This window comes from Podarcis vaucheri (genome assembly GCF_965113315.1).
Source record: "Podarcis vaucheri genome assembly, chromosome: 2".
NCBI classification, from domain to species: domain Eukaryota; kingdom Metazoa; phylum Chordata; class Lepidosauria; order Squamata; family Lacertidae; genus Podarcis; species Podarcis vaucheri.
In genome coordinates, this window is record NC_138760.1 from 65,388,944 (window position 1) to 65,407,802 (window position 18,859).

The 18,859-nt window shown below is 41.1% G+C and overlaps 2 protein-coding genes across 57 annotated transcripts in view; both read right to left on the reverse strand.

Moving 5' to 3' along the window:
- Nucleotides 1–728: 728 nt before the first annotated feature.
- On the reverse strand, nt 729–11,017 carry PHYKPL (5-phosphohydroxy-L-lysine phospho-lyase). 7 transcript variants are annotated; one of them, XM_082213127.1, is made up of 14 exons: nt 10,692–11,006; nt 9,312–9,430; nt 8,446–8,605; nt 7,723–7,797; nt 7,391–7,540; nt 7,004–7,091; nt 6,790–6,906; nt 6,383–6,465; nt 5,731–5,956; nt 5,018–5,172; nt 4,734–4,823; nt 2,030–2,160; nt 1,305–1,356; nt 729–1,093 (listed from the first exon to the last, which is right to left on the reverse strand). In XM_082213127.1, the coding sequence occupies exons 1-13, from the start codon at nt 10,748–10,750 to the stop codon at nt 1,334–1,336; spliced, it is 1,476 nt and encodes a 491-aa protein (XP_082069253.1). In that variant the 5' UTR covers nt 10,751–11,006; the 3' UTR covers nt 729–1,093; nt 1,305–1,333. The 7 variants fall into 7 exon arrangements, with proteins under 7 accessions (XP_082069253.1, XP_082069255.1, XP_082069259.1 ...); XM_082213129.1 differs by lacking the exon at nt 10,692–11,006 and adding an exon at nt 10,471–10,636; XM_082213133.1 differs by lacking the exon at nt 10,692–11,006 and adding an exon at nt 10,326–10,454.
- Nucleotides 11,018–15,980: 4,963 nt separating this feature from the next.
- The window catches only part of COL23A1 (collagen type XXIII alpha 1 chain), a 318,897-nt gene continuing 316,018 nt past the window's right edge, over nt 15,981–18,859 (reverse strand). For 48 of the 50 annotated variants that reach the window (XM_082211538.1, XM_082211515.1, XM_082211524.1 and 45 more), the window contains one exon: nt 15,981–18,467. In XM_082211538.1, the coding sequence (XP_082067664.1) occupies nt 18,414–18,467 (54 nt within the window). In that variant the 3' untranslated portion in view covers nt 15,981–18,413. Of the gene's footprint in view, nt 18,858–18,859 lie in introns of all 50 variants that reach the window. The other 2 variants (XM_082211502.1, XM_082211526.1) reach the window with 1 other exon arrangement.

Genomic DNA, 18,859 nt, shown 5'->3' on the forward strand with positions numbered 1-18,859 from the left:
CTTATGGGGCAAAATGATGTCAAATTGTTGGCATCCTGTGGTTTTTTTTCTCCTATGTTTTCATGTGCAAAGAATGGAAAAGTAGTGCAGATCCATGTGTGGCTTATTGTAGGGACATGGTCTTGACACATCGGGATGTGAACTTGTTGCCATGCATCTGTGCTTTGGCATGTTTACTGCTGTGGTTCTGGTCAGCACCCTTTTATTGTATTAGTGCAGGTTAAACAATAGCAAGTTGAATTTTAAAACACTTTTTAGCGTATTATTTTTAAAGATGGAAATTTGTGTAACTGTGCATCTAAAGAAAATCTAAAAAGCATGCTCAAAATTGTCCTTCCATACCTGTAGCACTAGGAGCCAGCAGTCTGAAGAGATACTATGAAATAAGGTCACAGCTGATAGGGACACAGTAAAATTTTAACCAGCAAATTAGTTCTAAATAATGTAGATGGGTAGTTCCTAAATCTATGTCATCTAAAAGTAAAATTTTTTAAAAGAATGAACCACTATTTTTTTTTTTAGTATAGCCAAATCTGCTATCTGGTTTAATAGTTCTTTAGTACCTCCCTTCAATCCTGAATGAAAAATATAACATGGATTTGATGGTAGGTAAACACTTTCCATGTAAAATTGCTTGTTGAAAACATTTGGAAAAAATATTTTTTCTCTGAAATGCTCATCCCTAAAAAACTTAGAAAATATTCCCGCATAATTAAAATGTTGGTATGTTTAGGTATAAGCTTTGCTAACTAGCCGTTGCTTACTTTATTGTTAGGAAGGAAGAAAACATGCCCACAAATGACTGGAAGGTGCTAATTTTATAATATAAACAGAAATGAGTGTAAGTTGTGGTTTAGGTTCTGTAACCAATAAAGCAGTTTGTTTTCTGGATAAATCAATTGATTTTTACTCCACTGCATGAAGAGTTGGATTAACAGATAACATCTGTAGAGCTTTGAACTTATGTACTATCAGTATTACAACAAAGACAATAAATTTAATAATTGTAGTTGGGAAAAGGTAGTATTTTTGGTATTGTAGCTTAAGTAAAATATATTAGAAACATGGTAGAATTCAGCACCATGTCTGTAACCTGTAAGAGATGGAATGAAAGAATTAAATATCCACATTTCAAAGCTCAGTGAAAGTTTCCTTAATACTTTGTAATAACATGCTTATTGTAGATTATACATTGCTAGGATATAATTGTGTACATTCATTGTGTATTTAGATTAATGAATTGACTGGATTCCTTTTTGGAGTATTTGACTCTTTTTTTATCATCAGATTACCTGAATACTTACCATATGAAGGTAGTGGAAGTGAACTTTCTCTAAGCTTCTCTTTTCTCTAGCTCTGTAGAATATTCAACAGTATTAATTAGATGATGATTCTACATCTCCCTGTGGCAAAGGCCAATATTACTGGTTTTTCTTCCAGCAATACAATTTTTTTCTCATCCCTGAAGGTGCTAAAGTTGATTCTTTGACGTCTTCTTCCCCCACCCACTGTATTCTGTTCCTCTGTTTGCTCCTGAGCTAGACTCAGAATAGTGTGCCCCTCACTTTTAGTGTCCAGTCGTGCTTCTATTGGCAGTTTTTTGTCTTCCTTGCATCAGAATTCAGGTGGAATGGGCAGAACAGAATATAGGCTAAATGTAGCTACATCTCAAAATAGCAACCAAAAGAAAGGAAGGGCTTCCACATGGAAAGCGGCATGGCTGACAGTGTTTCAATATGTGCTCATCCCCAATCCCCTTCTCTGAGAAAGGTAGCTGTATGCATGTCATGAACGTCTTCTGAAAGAAGTCATTACAGTGGGGAAGGTGTTGGGGCCTCAGTGCACATACATATAGCACAGAATTTATTTCCTTCCATGGGCCTTAAAAATCAATGCCTAGCCCCCCCCCCCCGCTTGAGTTGCAAAGAATAACAATCAACATGTAAAACACACTTTAAATCATTCAGCAATGTAAATCTTGTTCTGTGTAGGTGCAGGATTTGTTTCTCAGTGTACTTTCCTTCCTTACCTGTTAATATTTTATCAAGTTTGTCCGCAACCAGTTTTGCATCTTCTGCATTGAAACAGAGTGGTGGCTTGAACTTAAGCACATTTCTGCCTGGACCATCTGTAGCCAACATAATGAATTCTTCCTTCAATCTAGATTTTTTTAAAAGGAAAAAATGGCTAATTGAAGTACTAATGGTAAAATCTCTTGTCAGCTATTCTGTCGCTGCCACAGTATACAGTCTCTACTAAAAGCACCACTGCAAGCTATCAGTAGCTGCAAAGAGCTTATCAACACTACCAGCAAAGGGGATTTTCTTCCTGCTCCATGAAGTGGACTAGAATTGGGCCCCAGAGCTAGTGGCTTTTTGCACACTGTGAGTTCTATCCAAATAGACTACTTAGAGCAGACCCAAATAAGTCATTACCAGTGTTTTTTTCTGGCGGGTTACACTGGTATACAGTACCATCACTATTTTTTCTAGGAAAATAAATTATGAATAGACGTGTTTGCCAGATATTTGGGTAGGAGGAACTAATCCTGGGTGACAAGGGCAGAGAGGCAAAGCTGAGCATGTCACAGGGCAAGGTTAGAAAATGACTGCACAGACTCCCTTCCCTTCTTGCTTGTTGTGGGGCCATGCGTTTTCCCTGCTGCAACACTGGGTGGAACTGGGGCACGGCTGTGAGGGAGAGGGGGAGGGAGCTGCTCTGGCAGGATGGGCCAGGCTCAGTTTGTGGGGTGGGGAAGAGAGGGAGCATAATGTGAAGGGGTGGCAGAGACTTGTTTTTGCTGGGTGATCATGCTGCCGCCACCATTGCAAGGGCAACTGCATCCTCTGGATGGCTGGCTTAGCCACAGTGGTACAGGAGGGTGGATATTGGCAAGCACATTTTTTCTTTTGGTGACTGTTGCTGCTGCACCTTCTTCACTCCACTAGCTGGGAGAACCTGCGAGGGGGCCCAGCGCACACGATTCTTGGCCGAGGAAACTACGTTCTGCCACAGACCTACAGGTATTGGAGGAATATCAGCCACCGCCATGCCCAGCTGGGCACCTGTTGGAAAACATCAGCATCAAGGGGATGGGGCGGGCGGACAGAGAGAAGCAGACAATTGTCTTTGCAAGAATAAATTGTATGTGTCACAACATCCCATCCTCTTTCTGATTAGCATTTGAGGGAGCGGCAGAGATGGATGGATGAAGCGGGGGGGGGGGGGGGAGGAAGTGCCTCCACTTGGCTGTCTCCCACTGCAAAAGCTTGTTTTTCTTTGCCTTGCTCAGCAGGATTTTTTAAATTATTATTATGCAGTTTTTTATTATGGGCTGCATACAACCATGCTAATAATTTACTACTTCTACCCAGTGCTTTTTTTCCTGGTGGTACTTGCAGTAACAACTTTGTGGTGAGTGCTGCCCCTTTTTCTAGAAAAAAGCACTGGTCATTACTATTAATTTCAATGGGCCTACTCAGAGTATGTCAGAACTCAATAAGTCAATTGGGTGGCACCTGACAGTTTTGATTTGTGTCTAGTGAACTCTGCACCAGGCTGATCGCAATAGTTCCCTGCAATGAGCAGGGAGCCTGTCTGCTCCAGAAAGGTTATGAGCTCACAGCAGAGAAACCACAGAATCTCACTGGTAGAATCTCAGAGGTAGAGAAGGAAGGAAAGAGGAATCCTGTTTAATAAACTTACAAAGATGGTTGATTGGCCAGACCCTTACTATTGCCCTCAGTGTATGCTGACCCCCATACTTACTTTCATATATTGTGCTTATAGTCCACCCTTTACCAAATAGTTCCAGGCAGGTTACAAAAATGTCACAGTTAGATGAGCACAGTTTACATTAAAATAATATGGATCCCCAGCCATTTCCCAAGAACACTTTCTGTTATCGCATGTCTCAAGGAGTACACCAAGGTGGGGGATCAGGTGGACAAAGTCAGCTGATTGACAGCTATATTGTCCCACCTCCCTCACACAGTGCTTCCCAAGTAACTGACATGACTGCTGCTTGGTAGAAAGGCACTTGGGAACTGCTGCACAAAGCACTTTGCAAGCCTTGGGCTCAGCACTTCCCAAGTACCAAGCTCAGGACTGGCAAAGCTGCTTTCTGCATGGATTGGCTGTGATCCAAGTTCCCAACGGGAAACTGTTGCACAGCTGATCCCAGCAGGTCTGAAGTCTTCAACCATGCTAGTATCAGCTAGACCTGCTCCACATCTAATGTCCTTGCAGGCAAACTGGGACTTATGCTGGTGTATCTTTGCTACCCAGAATAACTGGGAGGTACTACTGACAGGACTATGATTCAAACTGGGAAGGAAGAAGACACAAGAATCCTTTAGCTTTGATGCAGTTTATGTGAGAGTGAGTTGGTGTGCTTTCCTTTTCTTCCCTCTGCACTCACGCTGTAGGCTGGGGTGGGGAACCTGTGATGCTCCAATTACAACTCTTATCTCTTGTTGATGGGACTCCCAACAACATCCAGAGGATGTTTCCTACCCCTGCTGTATATTCTCTGCCTCTGGTTCTTGGAATAAACACCCACAGATATCTGTGATGGATAGAAGGTAAGTGCAAAGGGAGCAATGGCTTAGAGGCTCCACTTATCTCCACTTGTAATATTCACATGACCAACTCTGAACATACAAGAAATCTAGAAAAAGTGAGGGGACACACAATGAATTAGTGTTGATTAGGGATGAGGAAGTCATATATACCTTGTTATGATGATGGCTGCTTCTTCAGTAGCAGGGGTTCTTTTCTCTTGATCTTGCACCAAATCTACTCCAATGAACAATCCAACACCCCTTTTAAAAGAAAAAGGATATCAGTAAGAAGGCAACAAGCTGCAATGCATAGATTTTGTAAGTTGGCTTCTCCATTTAATGCTCCATTTTTTAAAATGGCAAGTGGCGGTAAGGTAGGTACTTTCTCTTTATAAAGAGGATGAAATAGTTACTAGTTACAGCGCATAAAGACTGGATTGTTAAGAAATTGATACCTGACATCGCCAATTAGAGGATGTTTTGCTTTTTGCTGATTGAGTAGTTCCATGAGGAAGCTTCCCACCTGGAGGGCATGGAGTTGAAGCTGTTCCTTCTCAATCACATCCAAGACCGCTATACCTACTGCACAGGACACAGGATTTCCTCCAAACTGAACCCGGGGCCGGGGAAAGAAAATCACAAAGTAGAGATGAGCTTTCTACATTTAGTAGTGGACTAATCTGAACTGAAAGGAATTCTAAAAGCAGCACCCTACATCCGTTTATATGAAAGTACATTAAACAAAACTGGGACACTGGTAGCGCTGTGGTCTAAACCACAGAGCCTAGGGCTTGCCGATCAGAAGGTCGGCAGTTCGAATCCCTGCAACACAGTGAGCTGTTCAGTCCCAGCTCCTGCCCACCTAGCAGTTTGAAAGCACAAAGTGCAAGTAAATAAACAGGTACCACGGGAAGGTAAATGGCGTTTCCATGCGCTCCTTTTGTTTGCCAGAAGTGGCTTAGTCATGCTGGCCACATGACTTGGAAGCTGTCTGCAGACAAACGCTGGCTCCCTCGGCCTATAGAACGAGATGAGTGCGCAACCCCAGAGCCCGCGACTGGACCTAATGGTCAGGGGTACCTTTACCTTTACATTAAACAAAAATGTCTAATTAAAGATGACTTTCACAGGTAGTTTGCAGTCACACAGTACGGATTTGGGAAGTTACCGTGTTAAAATACTCCACTCCTGTTGCTGAAAACGCCTCTGCAATTTCCTTTGTCGTTGCTACACAAGAAACAGGATGCCCATTGCCAATTGGTTTTCCCATGGTGATAATATCGGGAATAAAATCCTCTCCTTGAAGTTGAAATGCCCAAAAATGTTTGCCAACCCTTCCAAAGCCAACTTGAATCTCATCAGCAATGAATACACCTCCTGCGCTGTGTATGTGCCTATTAAAAGAACCAAATCACACATAGCTATACAGGTATAAAAGAGTATAAAACCTAATAAATTTATAATTTGTTTAGTAGCTGATTCTCATTTTAAAAGTTGCATTTGATTGTGTGCTTCAAAATATTACCTAAATTTCCTTAAAATTAAAAATGCAATAAGCACAATGAACTAAAAATTGTTCAGTGCCGACAAAATTGAACAGCAAGTAAGATAATTCCATTAAAGAGAGTTGCACCCTTCTAAGCCTTACTGTTTTCAGTGTGACACATGGTTATTTCTCCCAATGAAATCAATGGGATTTAAAAGTGCTTAACTTTGGCAGAGTTAACAACAGCACCAAAAGTCCTTAGCCAGAAGCTCAAACAAAGCAGTTTAGTTGGGAGTGGGAAAATATATAAGGAAAGTTAAAAAGCAATACTCACTCAGCTGCCTTTTGGAAATAACCGGGTGGTGGAATGATTTGTCCAGCAACACTTGGTAAAGATTCCACAAAAAAGGCAGCAAACTGAAAAGATAAAATGAAGTGAAGACAGTAGTGGTATGCATGCCACGTTTCAAGCTGAATCAGCATTTTGTGTTCCTAATTCAGAAATCTTCATACAGTACCAGGCTGCCTGCCTGCCTGCCTTCCACACACACAAATCTCTGTTCATTGAGCAAATGGCATGTACACCCAGAAGATAAATTATTGTCTGAAACCTTTTCAGCGCAGTCACTCCTTGAGATGAAATATACACATTACATGTGAAAAATTTTCGGAATACATTCAACTCAGGTTGATATTATATGATGGATGAAAAGTTATATTCCACTTAGCTCCTTATTTTACCTTTCTTCCTTTTTGCTGTGCCTGGTCAATTATTTTTTTCACTTCATTGGCATATGCCGTGGCCGGATCCTTATTGTCTTCTCTGTATAATCCTCGGTATGTGTCAGGAAGAGGAGCCTGTCCAAAGAAAGTGTAATTGCTATTCACAATCGCCAGAGCTTAGATGAATTAGAAATTAATGGAAAATGGTCAAAGTACGCTCTCTTTTGCATACCACATGGACCCATTCCTTTTGGCCTTCTAGATTTCTGAATTTATATGGACTTATATCAATCAGGGATGTCAGATGTCCATGATAAGCACTTTAAATAAAAACAAACAATCAGTAGAACCACACAGTGAAGTCTACATTAATTCACTGGGACTACCAGAGATTTTGCAGCATTTGGACTGCCAAACTGAAGAAGCTGCTGTGCTTAAGCACTTCACATATTCATTCTGTTGCCCCTTTCTGGAGAAAGCAAGCTGCTGCCTGGAAGATAAATTTTCTGTTTCTTCAAGCTCTTGTAATGACAGTATAAATTACGATTTAGTCAAGAAGCACAGTGCCCTTTCCATTGGTAGCACAGTGTAGTTTCCTGCAAGGTTGTATGTACTGTACCTTGATGTTGACAACATGCAACCTGGGCCCCAGAAAATGGACTTAAAGAACTTGATGTACTTCTGGCTCAGAAACAGAAGCAGGTCTAGGCTTGACAAGTACCTGGATGGTAAGTTGCCTGGGAAGCTCACGTACCTTGCTCTGAGACGCCTTGGAAGAAGGGCAGGATTCAAATGTAAAAAATTATGCAAGAGAATAAACCCTAAGACACTCCCAACTTTCTAGTAAAAACATGTCTACATTGGGCATTTTAACTGTCTCTTCAAAAGTTAAATGAAAATTCCCACGTTTGCTTTCTAATTTTACTTTGTTAAAAGTATATATACACTTACTGGTCCACCACAAGTACGTCCTCATGTTTTGTATACTGCCGTGCCAATCTCAGAGCAAGATCATTGGCTTCTGACCTACAATGAAAAAGTTATGCAGCTTTCTCTTTCTGTAGAATCAGACAAATGGTAACCTCTCCAGCTTTACTGTTTTGTATCTATAGTCTACAGAACTGAGCAACCAGATTTCAAATGTACAAATTGCACAGCAAAATGACAAAAAAGAAATACACAGCATTATGGTTTTTGACCCACCCGATCTATATGTTTTGCTAATTGTTTCCTTGCAGTTGCATGGTGTGAGGTTTTTCCTCCAAGAAAGGAATGCACAGAAATGTTAATTTTTCTCTAAAGCCGGGAACTATGTGTATTCATCCTAATTTGAGGAGCATAATTTAAAATACAAATAAATTTCAGGCATTTGGCTTAATCAAAGCAGTTTGATTGTCCCAATAAACACAGCCTGTTTTGCAAACAATGTATAAAAAAGATGTATAGTTTTATAGGCTCTAAATACCTATTATTTGTTTCCAACATTCAATTTCTAGTGTGAGTAATTTAAAAGTTATTGCTTCAGCTTACATATTCTTACTTAGCAGGATTCCATTCAAAGTTCAGTTGACATTTACTTCCAAGTGAGTGTGCACAGGGCTGCAGCCTTAGAAGAAATGCAGCTTGAGATGGTGCTCATGAAGAAGTCCGATTAGCAATGTGTCACAAACTTACCCTGAATTCAAAAAATAGAAAGTGCACAGCTTCTTAGGCAACGTATTAGAGAGTCTTTCTGCATAGTCCACCAAATTGTCATGCAAATACCGAGAGTTTGTATTTAGTGCCAAATTTTGTTGATGTGCTGCTCTGATCACTTCTGAGTGGCAGTGTCCAACTGAAAAAGAAGGAAGAGGCAAGATGAGAGAATGCCAAGTGTCCATCCATAAATGCTATTAAGACAAATGTTGGCTCCGACTCCTTTATTTTATATACAGTCCTTAAAAAATCATGCAAAATTTAAAACATAAGAGCCAAAGGCCCATCTAGTCTAGCATTCTGTTCTCACAGTGGCTAATCAAGATGTCTGTGGGGAAGCTCGCAAGCAGGACCCGAGAGCATATCTACTCTCCACATTTGTGATTCTAAACTGGTATTCAAAGGCATATTCTCTCTAGCAGTGGAAGTCTTTTATCAGGTCAGGGTATAGGTGACTTGGCTAGCCAAACAATGCCTGTACAAAGGCTGTACAGATAGGCATAATAGTTGCCTTCCTACCACCTCATGCCAGCCTATTCAGGTACCTGATCTGGCACTGCTGGCTATGGAGTTGTAGGGCTGAGGTCTAATGGGCATGCACTGGAGTTATCTGTGAAGGGATCAAACATTTGTCACATGGGGCAAATTTTGATGTCTGTGTATGCGATAGGGAATAGGTTAAGTGCACACACTTAAGCCCCTGATTTTCCAAGCCAGGTTTCACTGGCCAGAATCAGTTTTGTCCAGTTTAAATTGGGCCAGCAGGTTACCACTGCAAGAATGTACACATAAATGTAGTTTAGGCCTGTCAGTGCTTATTAACAAGAATGTGGTTTCACGCTTGCCTTGAGCAACGTTGTTGATACAGTCAAGGTACTTGTTTCCATTTTCATCATACATATACTGGCCCTTTGCACTGATAATCTTCACAGGGTCTTCTGGGAAAAAAAGCTTGCAGGAGGATCTGAATTTTTTTTAAAAAAACAAAGTAAAATTGAAATGAGAAGCAAATACTCCCACGTCACTAATTTTATTGCACTTTTTTAGCATGCTCAATGAACTCAGGTTTTAAAATTAACTTTTTAGTTAATTCCCTCCATTCTTGTACTGGGCTAGGTGTGAGGACTTTGTTCTGAAAGACCAATAAAAAGGCCTGACCGGGGGGCGGGGGAAGAGCTTTATATCCTCACATTAGAAATTCAAACATCGGCCGGAAAAGGGGGGGGGGCGAGAGTTTGGGAATCCAAAGGGTGATTAAATATATGCTGTCTTTTGCTACCTTGTTTTGTAAATAATATAAAAATCGGGAAATCTGTGGAAAGGGAATGGGGTCGTCCTTAGAAAAGTATGTCAAGGATGGGTATATTGGTTCAAATTGAGGGTTGTAAGTCAAATTTGGTTAACTAAGAAGAAATAAGTAAAATATTAATAAGGTAAAAGAGGGAACAAGAACTTGCTGAGTAAACTATTGAAGTGGGAATGCAGGAGGGGGAGGTGTGGGGAAGTCCAGGAAAGTGGTCAAGAAATTAGGGATTTGAAATTATATGTGTTTGTATTTGTGTTTGTATGTTTGTGTTGTGTAATGTCTGTGTGTGTGTAAACTTTGAAAAATTAATAAAAATTAAAAAAAAAGAAATTCAAACATCTGCTGGATCAGAACACATGTACATAACATTTATGTGCGCCTGCGCATTAGAAATCAAAGCAGCATTCAGTATACTGAAGCAAGCATCTTACAAAGCTGTGGGAGAAGAGCGACTGCATTTTAGTCAAATATCTTAAGCGTTTTGCAGTATTGTTAGGTCGCGCGCCTTTCTGTGGTACTCCGCGAGAATGAGAAATACAAGCTGGTAACCCACACGAAGCAGCCGGATCCTATGCAATGGGAAGGGGCGGAGCGGGATTTGCGAGGGGAGCGAGCGGGGCATATTGCGGGTCTCTCTAGCGCGCCTGCCACGTAGCAGCTATTAACCGAGCGAGGCAAGCAGGTTAAAGGTATCTGACCCAAACGCGCCAGGAGCCGGAACACGTCCAGGACGCTGAATGTTTCGGATGGGACCGGTTTCCCTGAGGCACCGACGCCGGGCTGAGAGTCACGTGAAGGGAGCCGGGCGCGTGGGCAACCTCAAGAGGGGCACACCTGGAAGGAAGCGGGGGGGGGGGGAGGGAATACCCTCTCAGTCTCTGGAAGGACACCCTCCCCTCTCAGCGGAATCACGACCTACCCGAGGAGCTGCTTCCGCAAAGCCAGAGTCTCCTGGCGGCTGCGCGGCTCCGCGCTCATGGCTGCCCGGGAGTGTGGGAAAAGGAACTGTAGAGATAGGAGGAAGATGTCACTTAGGGGCAACCTGGTTTTCCTGGAGGAAGGCTTTCCGGGTTCCTTGTGAGGCTCTTCCCCTGCTCGGGGAGGCGGAAGTGAGAGCTGCCTATACAGGAGACAGTGTGTGTGTGGGGGGGGAATAGGGCTGGGCAGCGGTTTCTCCGCCCCGGCATAGAGAGGATGCTGAGGCGCTTTCCGTTTTTTATTCTCTTGTGTGAAATGTGATTTTATTGCGTTCCCCCTCTCGACCCCCCCCCCACAAGCCAGTGTAGCCTGTTATCTAAAAGGCGCAGCTTGGAGGGGGTGGGTCCAGGATAACCGAGAGTTCACCGGCCCGCTCCCGCGTCTGGCCTGAGCAGCCGGGATTCTGCAACGCCCCCTGGTGGGCGCGCGGTGGAACTTCCTCGGCTGGGCTGCAGGCGGCGAAGCCCAAAGAGCAGAGTCTGCGGCTCCCGCGAGGGCAGCGTCAGAAGCCGCTTAAGAGCCTCGCAATGAAGCAGTTCAGTCGGTGGGGTTCCCAACCCGGCGCGATTCAATGGGCGATGCTTTCCCCTCACCAGCATGGGCGTGCCGGGAAGCGCTCCACCCGTTGAATTGCTGTGTCCAAGAAGCAGGTGCCCTTGTCCTTGCAGCGCTTCATTCTCCAGTTAATTTTCCGGCATTTTGGAGCTGGAGTTAACATGGAAGGCTCTTAACATGTTGAGCCGAAAGTTTCAGAGAATATTAATGTTTGTCCGCTCATCAAATGTTTATCTGACCTTGTCAAATATATTTTTAGTGCAAAGCTTTCCAGTTCATTCATATATATGTGTGTGTGTGCGTATTCTTTATACAATCCAATGTAAATCTGTTTTGGATTATGACAGTGGGCATTCCAAACATGTATTTGAAAGTAAGAGTAAGGTGAGACTGTTAGTAAGAAAATGAATTGGAATAATTCCAGTTTGTTTGTTTTTTGTAATGGGACTATTTTTAAGTAACTGTTTTTAAAATTATTGGTCTGATTAATGGAACGACTTACTTTAATTTCAAAAAATAATGAAGCTAATTTGAATTCAAATGCTTTTGATTGTTTTATAGCTCTGGTTAGGAATGTTGCAGGTATATAATTCACAACATAGTAAAAACAATCTGTACAAGAAGCAGTTTATTCTAAAATGGTTCAAATATCAAGTCTTACTACAAATCAAATCACAAAACAATGGGAACACCGCCAAACTGTGCAGTGCCTGTTGTAAAATTTACAAAACAGATCAGTACAAGTCTATATTTTTATTCAATAATTCATAATACTGTATTAATGCCTTCATTTTAAAAATAGTTGTTCCCCCATAGTACAACTAAATATAGCAGTTGTTCTGGCTTGTACGTGTTAGAAATTTTACATAAAGTTGTTATCAATGACAACTAAACATGTCGCATAAATATTCCCTTCCAACTTTAAGCTATACCGTACATTTTATTGAAGCTCAGAAGAGTTTTTCAATATAAAGCATGTAAAATACATTCCACAAAATTCTTCATGAAAGAGGCATAATTCTTAAAGCCCTTTTACTTATTAGTTACTGAATGAGATTACTTGCACGAAAAGGAGACTTCCATGTGCAGTTTTTAATACCGGACACTACCTTGGTAATTATGAGTCTGTCAACCCCTTCATTTGCACATTCATACAGCTTCTATATATACTTCCTGAATAAGAGTTTTACTGAATATAAAACACAAGTTGTATTATGTTGATCTTTGCTTAGAATCTCACTTAAAAAGTAGAAGATACGCAGTCCAACTGCTTTTTGGGGGGATTGTCCTATGCTCTCACTTGAAGTCAAGGGCACTTGATTTACTAGGACTCATTCTGATACAGAGTTACTGTAGGTGCTCAGCACACTGTAAAACAGGGGGCAGCAAGTGGAGGCACCTAGGTCAAATCCAGGCCCCTGACAGATATTGCAGTTGTCAATGTAGAGGTGAAAGGGGTATGCAGAAAGTGGCATCTGTGACAACAAAACTTGATAGCTGTGGCTTCCTTCCCCACTCTTAAGTGGCCTGTAGGGAAACTGCTGACCGGGGCTGTAGAAGCATGCCCTAGTTTTTGCAAGGCATACAAGCAAGTTAGCAAAATCTTACTGTATATTGAGCAGTGAATTACATTGTTCACTGTAGTTCAGCTTCTATCAGTGCAATGAGTAGCAGTAATTTGTCTTAAAACTTGAGCAACTTGGGCACCAGTGGGTTTAAACTACTATTACTGCACATTTTTTTACAGCAAAACATTGAAATAAACAAGAGGCAGAGCCAAACTATATTTATAGTTGCAGCAATATATATTCAAAATGCCAATTTAGAAGTAGGCTGAAAACGTTGACAGTGTTGTTTTTCAGTTCTGTGGCACAACATTCTATTGAGATAAAGACAGCATGATATAGCCGATGTGAAATACTTTCAAGTTCCATCTCTTTAAGTGGAAGAGATTTAAGCTTGTCTATTATACTTTACCATTTAATTTTGGTTACAGATGGGTAGCCGTGTTGGTCTGCCATAGTCAAAATAAAAAAATTCCTTCCTGTAGCACCTTAAAGACCAACTAAGTTAGTTCTTGGTATAAGCTTTCGTGTGCATGCACGAAAGAAGTATCTGAAGAAGTGTGCATGCACACGAAAGCTTATACCAAGAACTAACTTAGTTGGTCTTTAAGGTGCTACAGGAAGGAATTTTTTCATTTAATTTTGATTAGATTATGCCTACTGATTACACTGATTTCAATTATAATTTCAACTCGGCAGAAATGTGCGCTTCACACCCCACCTAAAATGTAACAATAAAATCAAGGTCAACTACTGAATCTTAGGAATGCTTTCCAATTCAACTGTCTGCTTTGCCAAATGAACACTATATGTGAATGCAGTTTATTCAGCATGCAAAAAAACATTGCTTAGGAGGCAATAGTGAATAAATGTTCAATTATCGTATCCTAATACTGATCAATCACTTTGCTGGATATATCTTTGGAAATCAAACCCACCTAGAAAATGAAAATTAGCCGTTTGAAATCAAATTATGGAAGTGTTTTAGTACCACATAGTGCAAACCTTCACTTTTTTTAAGCTATCAAGTTGAAAAATTATAAAATTATCAAAAACTGAAAACAACATGTAGTGAAAATATCGAATGCTGGCTATTCTTTATATTTCCATTCAAAATAAGAGCAATTTAAGGTGTAAAACAAAATTGTCTTTATTTCAAATACTAAACAGATTGGTGCTTTTGAAAGCATATTAATGTCCTCTTATATAAAGAAGCCACGTTCAATGTTTTAAAACACTGTGCTGATTAAAAATACCAAATCACTGCTATTCTGATGGCTAGTAGTGATTTGGTGATCTTAATCAGTACTTACGCGCAGTAAATAGAGCATTTCTATTAAAAAGGAATTACCGAATTCCTTTCAGGGCTTTAAAGCTGTTATTTCCCACAATTCCCAATGCTACAAAAGGTGATGCCGATAAGCATTTTAAATGAGTATCTAAAGCAGGAGTTACAGGATCTTTAGCTTTTCAGATGTAGAACTACAACTCCCATCCCCTAGTAAGCACTGCCAATGGCTAGTGATGGTGGGAGCTGTAGTTCAGCAACATCTGGAGAGCCAAAGGTTCCCCAGTCCTGATCTGAAGTATGTCTTTAACTGAACAGAAATGGATCAAATTACTGTATCTTGGTGCTGGTGTGTAGAACTTTAATGCAGAAGCAAAAGCTACCGATTCTTCCTTGCAGCTGTGCTGGAGGTCAAAGGGAAGGGGGGGGGGAATAGCATGACTTTTGAACCAGGCCAGTACCTGCCGCCACCACCAAAACAAATGATATGTAGACAAAACATGCAGTTCTGAAGCATCCCATACAGGAGTCCCATTGCTAATATATTCAGTGAATTCACTCTGACATGCATTCCATGTGGTACAGACTTAGGTTTGAACTATGAAGCTTAGGAGCAGGTCTTGGGCAACTCCCAATCCTTTAACTTACCTCATAACAGGAGTGCCAACTTAGCCCCTTGACCATGGGTGCCATGCAATGTGCATGGACCTGGCACCAAAACTTGTGGGTGCCCAGCCCCTTTATGGGGAATTTTGTGGGTGCTCGGGCACCCAAGGCCCCAGGGAGTTGGCACCTATGCCTCATAAAGTTATGTGGACCGAATGAGATAATGCTATGTGTTCTTTTAAATTACTTATTATAGATATTTCCAAATCGCTTAGACCTTCTTGGAGGAAGGGAAAGAAAAATATGCAGTTGCTAACAATAGATGATGCGGAGTCCCATTTTATAAGGAGTCTCACTTTGGTGTTGTCTGCAATTGAAGAAATAACTGTTGCTGAAGGTTGCTCTTTCTTTACAAATATGTTATCACTGAACAGTTTGCCAAGGGCTCACAAATAAAAATGGGTTTAATGTGCTTACAAACAATGTATCTGTCTCCACTTGTGTGTGCCCACTTCTTGCATAAATATATTTTATTGTGGCACTAATGAGTTGTTGTTTTAAAAGAGTTCAGAAATGAAAAGTACTTTTAAATATTTCTTCTGGATTTTGTTTTTCCAGTGCTGCCACTGACAGCTGTTAATAAGAGAGAATGATGAAGAGGTAATTTGTCTATTTTCTCAAAAAAAAGAGAATAGTATAGCCAGTATTAAATTTCATAAGCAGTGATCCAGAAGGGCATGGATGCATGTGGCCTTTTTTTGAGTGTTCACTCACAGAAACTTTGCCCCCCTCCCCGCCAAAGCCAGGAAATTACTAACTGAACTTCCAAAATTGAAAACAGTGAGGGGATTTGGCACGAAAATGGGAGTTGGGGGGTGGGATTTAAAGCAGCAGGTCCACCTGCATCTGTCTTGGCTGGGGCTATAATTGTGCATTATTACTATTGTCACACTACCGCATACATGCTCCAGCCTTTTGCTTCCTTTCCTTTTGCTAAGGATGGCATTAACAGAATGGCAATTAGATAGATGTACAGTGTACTCAGCAAACACTACAGACTGCAGGGAAATATTTTGCCAGGAGATAAGATTTGGAGGAAATGATATGCTGTAGACGAGGAAGAAGAGAGTTGATTTTGCTGCCCATGGACTTGCCACTGGTTTTTGCCACCTGTAAAAGAGTATTAACATGCAGAAAACGAAGCTATGCACACAGCTGTTTGACTTTCAAGGAAGCCTTGAAAGCTAGTCTTTTGTATGGAAGGTTACAGCATTTTAATTGACAATTTAAAGTATCTAATTTCTTTCTTAAGTCAATGTAGTTTATCTTCATTTACACAACAGTCTAATATCATTACCGAGCAAAATGCCATATGGACATCAGAAATCATACAATAAAGCTATCTTATATGTAACCCAAGTAGTTAACAAGTGAAGCAAATGTTAACTTTATAGTCTATTTTTGTGTGTATAGTATGCATCTTCTACCATTTGAAGAATTGTACACTGTTTAAAGCATTAACTGCATTTTCCTAGAAGACTTTACAAGTAGTAATAATAGAAATAATATACATTATTGCTAAAGATTCAGAGGATAGCAATCCAGAACCCCTCTTCTACCTTACACTAATGGAGAGCACCATGCCATCCTTACACATGTGAATTCTGATCAGTAACGCGAACCAGCACTTTGGAATAGAATTACACCCCATCTCTGGGAATGTGGGCTTAAACGCTGAATTAGGATGAAGCCAATTAGCACCAAAATAAAATGGGAGAGGGAAATCCAGGCTTCCTAGGTTTTGTTCAAACCGTGAAGTATTATGTCCCTTGGTTCCTATAAACGTGAGCTTTCATCATAGTTTTGTGCCTAGTTGATCACTGTCACTGCTTGCTGGTGTTCAAACAAACAAGACGCTGAGGAAACTGTCATATAAGGCCTTAGCTAAATGTTCAGAGGCGAAAGGGTTCAAATGCTTCCATGAAGCTGAAATCTTTCCACGGGTCAGCATTGCTCAGTCAGTTCTGCAGCTGCTCCCAACTATGCTTGCCAACTCAGAGAACTGCTGTGCTTTTAACAGCCAGAGCCAGGAGCCATTAACTCCACTTCTGCTGCTCTCCCTATTTACCTCAGTACCTTCCAAGCAATATACTTCTACCTAACATGTTCTGTAGCCCTTACTTCTTAGGTAGCATGCCTCCTGGATGCTCCTAGATCCACCCAGCATCAAAACATCATTGCCAGCCAGAACCTTTCTAAACTCATTGTATGCTTGTGAAAACATTTTAGTTAACATGGCCTTTTAAATAAAAGATTCGAAACCTGGAGCGTGAAGCGTTTCGCCAGTGTGGTGTTCAGCAGAGGAAGCAAACTGGTGGAAGTTAACCTGTATCCTTCCAGATTCTGTTGGACTCCAGCCCCCATCAGCTGGGGTTGCAGTCCAGCAACATCTGAATGGCTCCCCATCCCTAAAGTAAACAAACTGTGTGTATGTGATCCCATTGGCAGCACAACAAGGGGGGTATAGAACATTATATGGTTGCATAAATGGGTGAACAGTTTTGGCTGTGCTGCTTGAAATGAAATTACTTATTGCTACAAATATAGGTTCAAGGTAGGCTATGTGTGGGGCATGCTTAGGTTCTTGAAATTAGTAAGCTATTGTTCAATATGCCAATGGTAAATATGCAGGATACTCCACTAGCAGTATTTTCTCCTCTTATTTGTGCTCATACCCACAATCCACTGGGACTGGCTGCATTCCAATCAATTGCTAGAGTTCCATGCTTTTTGTAGCCATTGTGTTTTGATTTGGCCAGAAGTTCTCAGGCACACTAAAGTAATGTGCCTGTTCTCACTTTATGCTTTGCTGTAAGGGGTCACCTTTGTTTGCTGCGTAAAATATGGAGATTCTCCTAGACACCTTTACTTTGAAGAACTGAAACTGAAAGAGTTGTTTCCATGACAAAGTAAATGACCAAACAACCACTGATGCTATTATTGAACTCCTGCGCTTCTGACCATAGGTAGTTTTATTTGGGAGGTGCTTACACACCAATGAAGATACTCCTCCTTGAGTTATGTACTTGGTTCTGCATATGCGAGTGGGGGAGCAAAGTACAAAAACAGAGCTCCAGTTTATCAGTACTGATACGGCAAGCCCTGCCAATTCAGGGAAGCAAGCACTGGACTTCATACAGGAATCCCTTCCCAGTTTGCAAACATGAGCTGGCACTCATGGACTGTGGCTGTGGAAGAGGTTTTAATCAGCACTGGGGTTATGCTGCAAACCTGTAAAACTGAGATGAATATTGTACTGTTTCCTCTGTGTGTGTGTTTGTGTGTGATCTGTATGATACAAGGCACTACAAGTTTTTCCAATTCCGCAGTAATTACAAAAGTTCCCGAAGAGAACCAACCCACTTTAAGTCACAGATTGTAGAATGATAAGCAGACGTTCTCCCGGCGACAAAGTTTTCTACATGTGGAAAAAGCCGCCACAGATGACACAGGTGATCATAACGACCAAGAACGTAACTCTTTTCTTCAAGGTGGAGGTATGTAGCAGCATGTGTGGTTACGTTTGTGTTGTATTTCCGGGTTGGAGGTTCCTCCTACATTCATCCGTAAGCCACCGTTCGTCTCATTTCTAAGGCTGCAACTTCTTTTTCTTTTTCATTTTCTCCTCCATTTCTATCTGTGGCTATGTGCAACACAGAATTGCAGAGTTGAAAGCCATCGGTTGAGAAGAGGGGAAGTTCCTTCTCCCATGCAATAAGGCACACAAGGCACAGTTTCTCAGTGCTGTTATTCCACACGGTAGCGTTAGCAGCAAGTAACAATCATTCCCAATTATTTCAGAGTGTCCAGTTATAAAATAGTTGTTGGTTATGTACGCTTGTCCTATGGGCCTTGGAAATGTTTATATCTTTTAAAATCCATACATGAAAGCATCCAGTATAAAAAGATCAATATATTACTGTTGAAGAGTTATTGGTTTTTTTGTGACTTCCCCCCTCTTCTTTGTATAAAAATTAGAAAAAGATCAAAATATATCACACTATTATTTACACAGTCCATGCTTGGAGGATCACT